This window comes from Taudactylus pleione, unplaced genomic scaffold, assembly GCF_031769625.1.
Source record: "Taudactylus pleione unplaced genomic scaffold, aTauple2 ptg000225l, whole genome shotgun sequence".
Taxonomy (NCBI): domain Eukaryota; kingdom Metazoa; phylum Chordata; class Amphibia; order Anura; family Myobatrachidae; genus Taudactylus; species Taudactylus pleione.
The window spans coordinates 1,168,175-1,184,247 of record NW_028284627.1 but is presented as its reverse complement, the minus strand read 5'-3'; the positions used below and the strand labels follow the sequence as shown (position 1 = coordinate 1,184,247).

The window sequence follows — 16,073 nt, the reverse complement described above, 5'->3', positions numbered from 1 at the left end:
ATGCAGCACTCACTATCTGTACAGATGTTGGGATGGTGACTATGCAGCACTCACTAACTGTACAGATGTTGGGAAAGGTGACTATGAAGCCCTTATTAACTGTACAGATGTTGGGAAAGGTGACTATGAAGCACCCAGTGACTGTACAGATGTTGGGAAAGGTGACTATGCAGCACTCACTAACTGTACAGATGTTCGGATGGTGACTATGCAGCACTCACTAACTGTACAGCTGTTGGGATGGTGACTATGCAGCACTTACTAACTGTACAGATGTTGGGAAAGGTGACTATGAAGCACTCAGTGACTGTACAGATGTTGGGAAAGGTGACTATGAAGCACTCACTAACTGTACAGATGTTCGGATGGTGACTATGCAGCACTCACTAACTGTACAGCTGTTGGGATGGTGACTATGCAGCACTTACTAACTGTACAGATGTTGGGAAAGGTGACTATGAAGCCCTTATTAACTGTACAGATGTTGGGAAAGGTGACTATGAAGCACTTACTAACTGTACAGATGTTGGGAAAGGTGACTATGCAGCACTTACTAACTGTACAGATGTTGGGAAAGGTGACTATGCAGCACTCACTAACTGTAAGGTGTTGGGAAAGGTGACTATGCAGCATTTAGTAACTGTTCAGATGTTGGGAAAGGTAAGTGTGCAGCACTCACTAACTGTACAGATGTTGGGAAAGGTGACTATGCAGCACTCACTATCTGTACAGATGTTGGGATGGTGACTATGCAGCACTCACTAACTGTACAGATGTTGGGAAAGGTGACTATGAAGCCCTTATTAACTGTACAGATGTTGGGAAAGGTGACTATGAAGCACTCAGTGACTGTACAGATGTTGGGAAAGGTGACTATGCAGCACTCACTAACTGTACAGATGTTCGGATGGTGACTATGCAGCACTCACTAACTGTACAGCTGTTGGGATGGTGACTATGCAGCACTTACTAACTGTACAGATGTTGGGAAAGGTGACTATGAAGCACTCAGTGACTGTACAGATGTTGGGAAAGGTGACTATGCAGCACTCACTAACTGTACAGATGTTCGGATGGTGACTATGCAGCACTCACTAACTGTACAGCTGTTGGGATGGTGACTATGCAGCACTTACTAACTGCACAGATGTTGGGAAAGGTGACTATGCAGCACTCAGTGACTGTACAGATGTTGGGAAAGGTGACTATGCAGCACTCACTAACTGTACAGATGTTCGGATGGTGACTATGCAGCACTCACTAACTGTACAGCTGTTGGGATGGTGACTATGCAGCACTTACTAACTGTACAGATGTTGGGAAAGGTGACTATGAAGCCCTTATTAACTGTACAGATGTTGGGAAAGGTGACTATGAAGCACTTACTAACTGCACAGATGTTGGGAAAGGTGACTATGCAGCACTCAGTGCCTGTACAGATGTTGGGAAAGGTGACTATGCAGCACTTCCTAACTGTACAGATGTTGGGAAAGGTGACTATGCAGCACTCACTAACTGTACAGATGTTCGGATGGTGACTATGCAGCACTCACTAACTGTACAGCTGTTGGGATGGTGACTATGCAGCACTTACTAACTGTACAGATGTTGGGAAAGGTGACTATGAAGCCCTTATTAACTGTACAGATGTTGGGAAAGGTGACTATGAAGCACTTACTAACTGTACAGATGTTGGGAAAGGTGACTATGCAGCACTCACTAACTGTACAGCTGTTGGGATGGTGACTATGCAGCACTTACTAACTGTACAGATGTTGGGAAAGGTGACTATGAAGCCCTTATTAACTGTACAGATGTTGGGAAAGGTGACTATGAAGCACTTACTAACTGCAGATGTTGGGAAAGGTGACTATGCAGCACTCAGTGACTGTACAGATGTTGGGAAAGGTGACTATGAAGCACTTACTAACTGCACAGATGTTGGGAAAGGTGACTATGCAGTACTCAGTGACTGTACAGATGTTGGGAAAGGTGACTATGCAGCACTTACTAACTGTACAGATGTTGGGAAAGGTGACTATGAAGCCCTTATTAACTGTACAGATGTTGGGAAAGGTGACTATGCAGCACTTACTAACTGTACAGATGTTGGGAAAGGTGACTATGAAGCCCTTATTAACTGTACAGATGTTGGGAAAGGTGACTATGAAGCACTTACTAACTGTACAGATGTTGGGAAAGGTGACTATGCAGCACTTACTAACTGTACAGATGTTGGGAAAGGTGACTATGCAGCACTCACTAACTGTAAGGTGTTGGGAAAGGTGACTATGCAGCATTTAGTAACTGTTCAGATGTTGGGAAAGGTAAGTGTGCAGCACTCACTAACTGTACAGATGTTGGGAAAGGTGACTATGCAGCACTCACTATCTGTACAGATGTTGGGATGGTGACTATGCAGCACTCACTAACTGTACAGATGTTGGGAAAGGTGACTATGAAGCCCTTATTAACTGTACAGATGTTGGGAAAGGTGACTATGAAGCACTCAGTGACTGTACAGATGTTGGGAAAGGTGACTATGCAGCACTCACTAACTGTACAGATGTTCGGATGGTGACTATGCAGCACTCACTAACTGTACAGCTGTTGGGATGGTGACTATGCAGCACTTACTAACTGTACAGATGTTGGGAAAGGTGACTATGAAGCACTCAGTGACTGTACAGATGTTGGGAAAGGTGACTATGAAGCACTCACTAACTGTACAGATGTTCGGATGGTGACTATGCAGCACTCACTAACTGTACAGCTGTTGGGATGGTGACTATGCAGCACTTACTAACTGTACAGATGTTGGGAAAGGTGACTATGAAGCCCTTATTAACTGTACAGATGTTGGGAAAGGTGACTATGAAGCACTTACTAACTGTACAGATGTTGGGAAAGGTGACTATGCAGCACTTACTAACTGTACAGATGTTGGGAAAGGTGACTATGCAGCACTCACTAACTGTAAGGTGTTGGGAAAGGTGACTATGCAGCATTTAGTAACTGTTCAGATGTTGGGAAAGGTAAGTGTGCAGCACTCACTAACTGTACAGATGTTGGGAAAGGTGACTATGCAGCACTCACTATCTGTACAGATGTTGGGATGGTGACTATGCAGCACTCACTAACTGTACAGATGTTGGGAAAGGTGACTATGAAGCCCTTATTAACTGTACAGATGTTGGGAAAGGTGACTATGAAGCACTCAGTGACTGTACAGATGTTGGGAAAGGTGACTATGCAGCACTCACTAACTGTACAGATGTTCGGATGGTGACTATGCAGCACTCACTAACTGTACAGCTGTTGGGATGGTGACTATGCAGCACTTACTAACTGTACAGATGTTGGGAAAGGTGACTATGAAGCACTCAGTGACTGTACAGATGTTGGGAAAGGTGACTATGCAGCACTCACTAACTGTACAGATGTTCGGATGGTGACTATGCAGCACTCACTAACTGTACAGCTGTTGGGATGGTGACTATGCAGCACTTACTAACTGCACAGATGTTGGGTAAGGTGACTATGCAGCACTCAGTGACTGTACAGATGTTGGGAAAGGTGACTATGCAGCACTCACTAACTGTACAGATGTTCGGATGGTGACTATGCAGCACTCACTAACTGTACAGCTGTTGGGATGGTGACTATGCAGCACTTACTAACTGTACAGATGTTGGGAAAGGTGACTATGAAGCCCTTATTAACTGTACAGATGTTGGGAAAGGTGACTATGAAGCACTCACTAACTGCACAGATGTTGGGAAAGGTGACTATGCAGCACTCAGTGACTGTACAGATGTTGGGAAAGGTGACTATGCAGCACTTCCTAACTGTACAGATGTTGGGAAAGGTGACTATGCAGCACTCACTAACTGTACAGATGTTCGGATGGTGACTATGCAGCACTCACTAACTGTACAGCTGTTGGGATGGTGACTATGCAGCACTTACTAACTGTACAGATGTTGGGAAAGGTGACTATGAAGCCCTTATTAACTGTACAGATGTTGGGAAAGGTGACTATGAAGCACTTACTAACTGTACAGATGTTGGGAAAGGTGACTATGCAGCACTTACTAACTGTACAGATGTTGGGAAAGGTGACTATGCAGCACTTAGTAACTGTTCAGATGTTGGGAAAGGTGACTATGCAGCACTTACTAACTGTACAGATGTTGGGAAAGGTAAGTGTGCAGCACTTACTAACTGTACAGATGTTGGGAAAGGTGACTATGCAGCACTTAGTAACTGTTCAGATGTTGGGAAAGGTGACTATGCAGCACTTAGTAACTGTACAGATGTTGGGAAAGGTGACTATGCAGCACTTAGTAACTGTACAGATGTTGGGAAAGGTGACTATGAAGCTCTCACTAACTGTACAGATGTTGGTGTTATAACCAAGGTCGTTAAGAGATCAGGCAGGCGCCTGTTCAAGGGGGCTTGGCCACGTATGGTAACAGACCATCGGTTACACCTCTGGGCGAGGCCACTCCTTTTTGGTGGCATAATTACCCAAGCCCCCATCCTTTCTCTGCACCCGTGATTGTGGATATACAGTGTTCACCAAATGGGAAGGGTAATTACACAGCATTGGTAATTGTACTGATGTGGGAAAATGCACCTATACAACAATCACTATTTGTTGTGATGCTGGAGGAATGACACAAATCATAGTGACACTGAGATGTGTGACAATAAAACATACACTAACTATGCACCTACTGTATTAAGAAGCGTTATTAACATAACAATTTAACACTTTTTAAAAAAAACTTTTCTGCATAATTTACTCCTTGAAAAAGCATCTAACATTTTTTTTATCTAATTACACATGTTGCAGTCCACATTTAATAATGCTTATTTTTTTCACCCAAATAAAAGTCAGTTCTTCAAATTTGATTAATATATATATATACATTTTTTGCCTATTAAACATTGATGCGTGTTTTTAATGCTACCTTTTTTAAACATTTTTTTCCAGTGAAACTTAATGTGACCATTTTCAATTTGTCCAACATTGTTACGTAGAAAATGGCTACTGATTACTAGTCATTTTCCTCTGCTGTTTTAATGCCAGTGAAAATTATCTTTACACCACTGGAAGGTTGAAATGTTTGTTAATGGACAGTTCAGCAGAAGATTTTAATCCATTACACAAAGGGTGTTCAATATACAGTAAATAGAGTAGCTGGTTCAATGTGTAGTGCAGTAAGACAGAAGCATCATTCTTTCAATCACTTTAAATAGCCCCCTAGTAGTACTAGCACTGGGATGCCAAGGGGGTGGAGACAGGTAAAAGCACCTGGGCCTAACAGGGAGTCCAGCCACGCCTCTAGTATGGCCACACCCCTATAGCATGTAAAGACAGCCCCAGTTTTTCTAGCTTATGGCCGTGGCCCCGACTAGTACCAGGACCAAAGAAATATCCTGACACTGATAGAAGTCCCCTGATTCTGTTCCTGTAACGTAAAGCATGGTAGTCTTCTGAAATATTAACTATGCAGATGTTCTATAATTATAACAGCATCAGCTAATTAGTGTTTACATTATTTGACCCTTCAATCTTCCGGAGACAATTATAACAATTAATACAAAATTAACATACATAGTTATCTTCATTAAGATAATCATACATATGCACTAATTAGATTTAATCCTTATAAATTACAAGGTGTTAAAATTTCACTCCCAAAAATTTACATTTGTCTGCAGCTCCAGTAATTACCATTTAAAATTATATTCCTAGCAAATTACTTAATGTAAAGTGCTTCATACAGCAAAATAAGTTCTCCTTAAACTAATGCAAATTAACCTTAAAGAATAACCTTAAAGAATATTAAAATGTTCTTTCAAAGCCAATGAGAATATACTTACATTTATAATGACTGAAAATTTACCAATTCCGCTCAAAATGTTGTACCAAATTCCTAGAAAATAACAAAAAAATATGTATTTGGTTGTTTAGTTCCAATATATCACCAAGTGTTAAATACACTAAGAACAATTTAAGATTCTCTATGAGCAATTTGTGATATTTTGGCTGTAAAATGTCCGTAATTGTTCCGATTGTCATTAAGCAACTGTGATGTATGACAACTTTGATGTATGAACCTTTATAGGGATGTGTTTGACAACATAGATTTCCTGCACCCTTTTCAGAGGAGCCTCATATCAATATGCAATGTGTACAGTACATCAGGGTTCTTCAACTTCTTGCAGCAGTGCAACTAACAGCCAATGCAACTGCTACGGGGCTTGGCGGTGAGGTGGACCCGGCGTTGTGTGGTCCATTCACTCTGGTCTTCTAACTCTTCATGCATGCACAACTGAGCCCGTTTCGGTTTTCAGTTCCACTGTAATGGAGCTGAAAGCCCAAATTGCTCTCCGCTGCGCTTACACCGACCCCCACTCAATGGTTTGCGACTGCAAGCGCCTACTGCATTATAATAGACATGAGCAAAAGTTCTGCATTCCGTTGGATTCGGGCTGTCCTTCGAAAAATTTGTGAAATAAAAAAAGAGAACAGGACGTAAAATTAAATACCATTCGTAGAAATATGATGTTCAATGGATACTACTGATCATTTCTGTCCTTTTACTATGACATGGGCAAAGTGTTCACTAGCATAAAAATAGTGTGACATAAAAACAGCTCAAAGCTAGTAAAGTCCTTTACTGGTTCAACAGGTCAAACTAGAATTATGTGAACAAATGGACTAATGAGTTAATAATGTAAATTAATATATGGAACAAACGTAAAATTCACAGCTCTATAACCAGAAAAGTAGCATATTTGACTGGGGAGTTACATTAGGGGTGAGCGGGTTCGGATTTCTGAAATCCGAACCCCCCCGATCCGAGGCCGATCCGAGTCAGGCTCGACTTTTCCCGCCTGACTCGGATCTGAAATCGAGGCAAAACGTCATCATCCCGCCTTCCGGGTCTCGCGGGTTTTGGATTCTCTATAAGGTACCCGGGTCGGCGCCATTTTCTCAGTAGGCTGTGGATAGTGAAGAGGGAGGGTGGGAGTTAGGGCTGGCTGGGCTGTGTAGTGTAGTGTAGTGTAGTGCAGAGTAGTGTTGTGCTGTGCTGCTGTTGTCCATAGGGGCTGTGTCCACTCCTCCAAAGTCCATAGGGGCTGGCTGTGTTGTGCTGTGCTGCTATTGTCCATAGGGGCTGTGTCCACTCCTCCAAAGTCCATAGGGGCTGGCTGGACTGTGTTGTGCAGTCAGTTGTCCATAGGGGCTGTGTCCACTCCAAAGTCCTGTGCAGTGTCCCAGTCCTAAAGGGGTGCTGTAGTGTTGTCCAGGGGGTGCTCTGTCCATCAGGGGTGCTCCCCCCAAGTGCAAAAAAAATAAATGTTTTCTATGTTTGTGAATTGTGTGCGCAGTAGCCGCACGTGCATCAACAAAGTAGCGCCAAGCGTGCGCCTGTGTCAGAAGTAAACGGCCGGCTGGCTGTAACCCCCAAAGCGCACTCCAAAGCAAATTAAAAAATATTTTCTGTGTCTGTGAATTGTGTGCACTGTGGCTGCACGTGCATCAACAAAGGAGCAGCGCCAAGCGTGCGCCTGTGTCCCATAAGTAAAGGGCCGGCTGGCATGTCCATTAAAGGGTGCTGTAACCCCCAAATTGCACTCCAAAAAAAAAAAAATATATATATTTTTGTGTTTGTGAATTGTGTGCGCAGTAGCCGCACGTGCATCAACAAAGTAGCGCCAAGCGTGCGCCTGTGTCATAAGTAAAGGGTCGGCTGGCTTGACCGTTAAAGGGTGCTGTAACCCCCAAAGTGCACTCCAAACCAAATAAAAAAATATTTCTGTGTCTGTGAATTGTTTGCACTGTGGCTGCACGTGCATCAACAAAAGAGCAGTGCCAAGCGTGCGCCTGTGTCCCATAAGTAAAGGGCCGGCTGGCTCATTTCTTAAAGGGTGGTGTAACCCACAAAGTGCACTAGTCTCCAACAAAAATAAAAAATAATTTTCTGTGTTTGTGTGCGCCTTAGCCGCACGTATATATCAATATAACATAAATGGAGGACCAAACTTTCTCCGATAAAAATAAAATAGGGAAAGATCAAGAACCACTTCCTCCTAGTGCTGTTGCTGCTACTGGGAGTTGTTCATCATCCCAGAGATCTGCCATTAGTGCAGTGGGATTTAGACAATTGGTGGAGGCAGTGTGTCCCCGGTTCCAAATCCCGTCTAGATTCCACTTCACTAGGCAGGCGATACCGAGTGTACAGAAACGTCAGAAAAAGTGTCCTCAGTGTCCTGAAAAATGCGGTTGTACCCAATGTCCACTTAACCACGGACATGTGGACAAGTGGAACAGGGCAGACTAAGGACTATATGACTGTGACAGCCCACTGGGTAGATGTATCACCTTACGCAGCAACAACAGCAGTGTCACCAGTAGCAGCATCTCAGAAACGCCAGCTCGCTCCAAGGCAGGCTACGCTGTGTATCACCGGTTTCAGTAAGAGGCACACCGCCGACAACCTCTTAGAGAAACTGAGGGAAATCATCGCCCAGTGGCTTACCCCACTTAGACTCTCCTGGGGATTTGTGATATCTGACAATGCCACCAATATTGTGCGGGCATTACATCTGGGCAAATTCCAGCACGTCCCATGTTTTGCTAACACAATAAACTTGGTGGTGCAGAATTTTCTAAAAAGCGACAGGGGTGTGCAGGAGACGCTTTGGGTGGCCCGAAAAATTTCTGGCCACTTTCGCTATTCAGCGACTGCGTGCCGAAGACTGGAGCACCAGCAAACACTCTTGAACCTGCCCTGCCATTACCTGAAGCAAGAGGTTGTGACGCGTTGGAACTCAACCCTCTATATGCTTCAGAGGATGGAGTTGCAGCAAAAGGCCATTCAAGCCTATACATCCACCTATGACATAGGCAAAGGAGGGGTTATGCACCTGACTCAAGCGCAGTGGAGAATGATTTCCGTGTTGTGCAAGGTTCTCCAACCCTTCGAACTTGCCACACGTGAAGTCAGTTCAGACACAGCCAGCTTGAGTCAGGTCATTCCCCTCATCAGGCTTTTGCAGAAGCATCTGGAGAAAGTGAAGGAGGAGCTAAGACGGAGCGATTCCGCTTGGCATGTGGGACTTGTGGATGAAGCCCTTCATTCGCTTTGCCAGGATTCCAGGGTGGTCAATCTGTTGAAATCAAACCACTACATTTTGGCCACCGTGCTCGATCCTAGGTTTAAAGCCTATGTGGTGTCTCTCTTTCCGGCCGACACAAGCCTGAAGAGGTGCAAAGACCTGCTGGTGAAAACACTGTCAGCTGAAGCGGAACGTGATACGTCAACAGCTCCTTCTTCATTTTCTCCCACAACTGGGTCTGCCAGGAAAAAAACTTAGGTATCCTAAGCAACCCGCTGGCGGTGATGCAGGGCAGGCAGGACCAAGTTTGGACATCTGGTCTGGACTGAAGGACCTGGCAACAATTTCTGACATGTCTACTGTCACTGCATATGATACTGTCACCATTGACAGAATGGTGGAGGATTACATCGGTGACAGCATCCAAGTAGGCATGTCAGACAGTCCGTACCTGTACTTGCAGGAAAAAGAGGCAATTTGGAGGCCCCTGTACAAACTGGCTCTATTTTATCTGAGTTGCCCCCCCTCCAGTGTGTACTCTGAAAGAGTGTTTAGTGCAGCCGGGAACCTTGTCAGCGAAAGGCGTAGGAGGCTGCTTCCACAAAATGTGGAGATGATGTTCATAAAAATGAATTACCAATTCTTCCAGGGAGACCAGCCTCCAGAACGTACAGAGGGACCTGTGGTGGTGGATTCCAGCGGGGACGAGTTAATAGTCTGTGAGGATGAGGATTACACAACACTGAAGAGGGTGAGGAATCGGTGGATGAGGAGGATGAGGACGACATCTTGCCTCCGTAGAGCCAGTTTGTGCAGGGACAGATTAATTGCCAGCTTGTTTTGTGGGGGCCCAAACAAACCAATCATTTCAGCCACAGTCGTGTGGCAGACCCTGGTGCTGAAATGATTGGTTTGTTTGGGCCCCCACAAAACAAGCTGGCCACTGCAGTGTCACTCCTAGATGGACCACGTGTTTGTGCCGCCCACTCGTGTCGCTTAGCATAGTCATCCAGCTACCTCGGTGCAACCTTTTGGACATAAAAACACTATTGTGAGGTGTGAGGTGTTCAGAATAGACTGGAAATGAGTGGAAATTAAGGTTATTGAGGTTAATAATAGCATAGGAGCAGAAAAACCCACAAATTCTGTGATTTTAGCTGTTTTTATGCTTTTTAAAAAAAAAATACAGATCCAAAACACAAAACCCAGAACCCAAAACACGGAAGGGTGGTTTTGGCAAAACCAATCCAGATCCAAAACACGAAGAAAGATCCAGATCCAAAACCAAAACACAAAACACGAAAAGTGGCCGGTGCACACCCCTAGTTTACATATTTCTAGTTAAACTCCTGGTCGTAACGCATTGGTCAAAAGTTTTATAGGTGGAAATCATTCAATGGGACTTTTGACATTTGAAATGACACCGATGTATTGGACCTATTGCCTGCATACAATGGACCTCATTTGCAATGTGCAACCAATGAGCACCAATAAACATCTTGGTTTTTCAGTGGGACACCTATATGATCCACCCAGGTCACATAAGTTCCAGGCTTACCATCCACTCTTGGAAGATACACAGGGGTAAGTTTACTAAAGTGAGAGTTTTTAGAAGTGAGTTTTAAAAGTGATGTTGCCCATAGCAACCAATCAGATTCTACTTAACATTTTAATAGCACCTTCTAGAAGATAATAGCTAGAATCTGATTGGTTGCTATGGGCAACGTCACTTTTAAAACTCACTTCTAAAATCTCTCACTTTAGTAAATTTACCCCACAATCTCCACAGGCTCACAGTGCAAAACTGTGAAAGTAACATGAAAGAACAATGTTCCTTTCATAAATAGACCTTTCAATTATTCTTCTAAAATTACTACTTGTTTTAGCACAATACTGCTAAAACTGATGGTGAGAGGTAGAGAATATGTAAACTGCCTTTATAAGAGGTGAGAATGTTGTGTATGTGTGCAGATTTTTATTACTTTGCGTGTAGTGGGCCTGGAAATTTGTTTCTCCAGAAACATGCAACAAGGGGAACCCATTATAAAATATAGGCCCATGACCAGCAGATTGTCAGCTCTGACTTAGTGAAGGAAAAAATCAAGTTCCTGTTACAGAGTAGAAATTAATGTGAGCATTCCAATAATTGTGGACCCCTAAATCCCATTTTAAGTAATCTTTCTCCACAAAAAGAAATGTAATTTCTGCATTTCTCCACAACACACCCTTGCCCCTACTCCATCATTTGAACAACCTCACTCAACCCAACTTTCTCTTCTGACTCTTCAAATTTATGTTCTACCCCAAATGCCTCCATCTTGCTCCATAAAACCATGTGCTTTGGAGATAATCTACATGCACTTGCAGGAATAAAGGTGTTCTAAAGGTACAAACCGGTTTGTCACTGTGCTTAAATCCTGCACTTCGTAAATAACCTTCAGGGTATCCATAACCACCCCTGCTGAAGAGTAAAAGGCCCATGGAATTACAGCTAACCAACATGCAGCATGGTGTCATTTTGTAACAAGAATCTTATTCTTATTTTTGAAGGACACATTTAATAATTTGAGTTACCTATATCTTTAGCTCGAACAGCATCTGGTCTTCTTAACTCTGCCACAAACTTCCTCGCATCAAGTCTTACTTCTATAATGTTGTTGAGAAGAGCAAATAGGGGTGCCAGAGGAAAAGATGCCACAAATAGGGTGACAAACCCAAACTGGATAACTAAACAGAACAAAAAAAGAGAAAAAAAATGGTCAGTACATACAAACAATTTATATTGAAAACAGGGATGCACAAATCCAATAAAAATATATTGTCATTAGGCTGTAGCCTATAGCTTTCTTACAGCATATGAGTTAGGGCAACCCAATCTGAATCTTAATATCCTGAAGTTTTTAGTGATAATCACCCACCTTTATCACAGATAAAAAGTATTTCAATATATAAAAACCTTAAGATAAATGAAACGTGTTCTTCACTATCAGTGGTTTAGTCAGATAAAGTTTTTTATTTTGTTATTATAAGTACATTAATATTCACGTTGTTGTTATTATTATCAATTGGTCATCATTATATAATTAACCTTATTATATAATTAACCTTAACGCTAATTATATTATATTATATACTTAATAAAAGTGAGCAGGGCACGCCACATCCCTTTCAAAGCATCGACACACACACACACACAAACCCTCTCCCTGCTTATCCTATTAGGAGGGATGACATCCTCATCTATAGGGACTGGTAGTGCAGAACTTGGAAGTGACATAAAAAAAACTGATTAAAGCTGTCATATAGCACCTTATAGATGTTTGGCACATGGAGAAAGGGGAAGGAGTGGTACAACAGGCCACATGGTATTAATTAATCTCATTGCCAAGTGTGTGCAATGTCACTACTCCCAACTCCCAAAATGGGTATCCGGTCATTAGGTCTACAGTAAATAGATAGACAATGTTTGGGTAGACAATGGAAGTTAGGCAGGCAATAGGTCGGCAGGGTCTGAAGGTCGACAGGGTCTGAAAGTCGACACACTAAAGGTCGATTTATAAGGCCGGCGGGTACTGAAGGTCGACATGGGTAGACACGCATAAGGTCGACATAGAAATGGTCGACGCATGTTTTTCAGTTTTTTTAGGGTCAGGGTTAGGCACTTACTGGAGAGTTAGGGTTAGGCACTTACTGGAGAGTTAGGGTTAGGCACCAGAAGGGAGGGTTAGGGTAAAGATTAGGGCTAGAAAAAAAACAAAACATGTGTTGACCATTTCTGTGTCGACATTGTGTGTCAACATTGTGTTTCGACATATTGACACTGTCTACTTTCAGTACCTGTCGACATTTAGTGTGTTGACCTTCAGACCCTGTCGACCTATTGCCTGTCTAACTTCCATTGTCTACCTATTTACTGTAGACCTAATGATCCACACCCCCCAAAATGGCAGAGACTATTATGTAGAATGCAGCTGCTCTTTTCTCTATACAACATGATCATAATTAAATTTCCCGATTCAGAGCTGTCTAAATGCCACCAAATTTAGAAAGTATAGTAATCAATGTGTGGGGGGAAGGATTGGATGAAAATAAATTTAGTACCCAAATCTGCCGATTGCGGAATATATGATGCCTGGATAGGTACCAAAAAATGAATGACTAAAATTACATTTCAAATGTTTATTTTTTCTCTTTGTAAAAACTAAAACAGAGACATGTGCAGGCTCGGTTCGTTTTTCCCACCAATTCAGATCTTTCCCGACAAATTTTAGATCTCAGAGGCATAATGTCATATTTCATGGACAAAAAGAGTCCATAAAAGATGATGTTTGTCCATGAAAGATGATGTTTTGCCTCTTTCTGAGATCCGAAATATGGCGGGAAAGATCCGAATTTGGTGGGAAAACCCGAACCAAGTCTGCACATCTCTACTAAAAAATAAACTATAATAACGTGCCAGAGGAATTTGCACTGTGCCTTTACGTATAGCCCTTTGCTGATGGGGAATAAATGTAAACTTTAGATTTATGTCAATTTTCTGCTCTCTTTGTATGCAGTGATCCATCTAATCAGACGCATCTCTTGCACTAAGCATAGGGCTGGTGCAAAGCATGCCGATGAGGATAATGATGATGTTTTCACCAGCGAAAGGATGTGGGTCGTGTGATTCTGAATACCAATAGAAATCCACATTTATTTCCGCCATTGCGGTCACTTTACCTGTAACTCTGAATTAGGCCCGATTTATTTCCAAGCGGTAACAATTTTGTTAATTAAAAAAGTACAAATTTTAAAAACATTTTTTATTATACTGCTGAATTCATTGTTTAACGAGTATAATGACTAAGGTGCTTACTATTCATTACACTATTCATTAACATAAACTGTTAATACATTAATTATATGGAATACTAATGTTATATTAAGTCACCAAAGTCTGTTTAGACTTAGACCAGTTTTCACGGGTGTGATATACGAGTGAGACAATCACTGTCTACATTCAGAAAGTCGAATGTCAACCTTGTGATTGTAAATCAGGTCTAAAATTTTGACATTTAACATTCATAATGTCGACAGTACTATCTAACCCTAACCATAGTTCCGTCACCTCTCCAGGACCACTTTAAGCCCTGCTTAACCCTAACCTTAACTACAGCCCTGCACTAACCTGTAGCCCATCACTAACACTAATGCCGGTGTGTACATAATGTAGACATGCATAACAAGATTAATAACATTTGTCAATGTCTTTTTGAACATGTCGAACCAAGGGTCTGATTCAGCACAGATTGCAAATGTGATCGCAGCTGCGTAACTAATTGCACGCAATAAATCTGAGCAAATATGCTAACGTCTGTCTACCACCGCTAAGCCAGCACAGAAATGCCCACTACTGCCTTCTCCCATCCGTAATACCTCGCAGTCCTGCATATACATCTGAGAATATCAGCCCATCACGCACAATTACAGCAGCTCTGAGCTCAGAGAATCTCAGAATTTGCAAGTCTCATCGCATGCATGCACAGTACGCAACAATCAGCCGATCTGCGTATGCTGTTGCAATTGTGATCCATGCTGAATTAGGCCCCAAGTTGATGACATTGAAACCATATTCAACATTATTCGATATTCCGAATGCATGACTGTATACCATTTCCTGCAATGTATGACTGCGTACCATTCTGTGCATTCATTATATGACTGCATTCCGTTCTGTGCAATGTATGACTGCGTACCGCTCTGTGCATTGTATGACTGCGTACCGTTCTGTGCAATGTATGACTGCGTACCGCTCTGTGCATTGTATGACTGCATTCCGTTCTGTGCAATGTATGACTGCGTACCGCTCTGTGCATTGTATGACTGCATACCGTTCTGTGCATTGTATGACTGCATACCGTTCTGTGCAATGTATGACTGCGTACTGTTCTGTGCAATGTATGACTGCATACCGTTCTGTGCATTGTATGACTGCGTACCGTTCTGTGCAATGTATGACTGCATACCGTTCTGTGCATTGTATGACTGCGTACCGTTCTGTGCAATGTATGACTGCATACCGTTCTGTGCATTGTATGACTGCATACCGTTCTGTGCAATGTATGACTGCATACCGTTCTGTGCATTGTATGACTGCATACCGTTCTGTGCATTGTATGACTGCATACCGTTCTGTGCAATGTATGACTGCATACAGTTCTGTGCAATGTATGACTGCATACAGTTCTGTGCATTGTATGACTGCGTACCGTTCTGTGCATAGTATGACTGCGTACTGTTCTGTGCATTGTATGACTGCGTACTGTTCTGTGCAGTGTATGACTGCGTACTGTTCTGTGCAATGTATGACTGCATACCGTTCTGTGCATTGTATGACTGCATACCGTTCTGTGCATTGTATGACTGCATACCGTTCTGTGCAATGTATGACTGCATACAGTTCTGTGCAATGTATGACTGCATACAGTTCTGTGCATTGTATGACTGCATACTGTTCTGTGCATTGTATGACTGCGTACCGTTCTGTGCAATGTATGACTGCGTACTGTTCTGTGCATTGTATGACTGCGTACTGTTCTGTGCAATGTATGACTGCATACCGTTCTGTGCATTGTATGACTGCATACCGTTCTGTGCAATGTATGACTGCATACCGTTCTGTGCAATGTATGACTGCATACTGTTCTGTGCAATGTATTACTGCATACCGTTCTGTGCAATGTATGACTGCATACAGTTCTGTGCAATGTATGACTGCATACAGTTCTGTGCATTGTATGACTGCATACTGTTCTGTGCATTGTATGACTGCGTACCGTTCTGTGCAATGTATGACTGCATACTGTTCTGTGCATTGTATGACTGCGTACTGTTCTGTGCAATGTATGACTGCGTACCGTTCTGTGCATTGTATGACTGCATACCGTTCTGTGCAA

General features: G+C 42.7%; 1 protein-coding gene across 2 annotated transcripts in view; it reads right to left on the bottom strand.

The window, feature by feature from the left end:
* Positions 1 to 16,073, bottom strand: part of ANO2 (anoctamin 2) — a 391,756-nt gene that overhangs the window by 106,789 nt on the left and 268,894 nt on the right. For both annotated transcript variants that reach the window (XM_088478973.1, XM_088478974.1), the window contains 2 exons: positions 11,713 to 11,865; positions 5,893 to 5,945 (listed from right to left, as the gene is read on the bottom strand). In XM_088478973.1, coding sequence (XP_088335099.1) covers positions 5,893 to 5,945; positions 11,713 to 11,865 — 206 coding nt within the window. The remainder of the gene's footprint in view (positions 1 to 5,892; positions 5,946 to 11,712; positions 11,866 to 16,073) is intronic.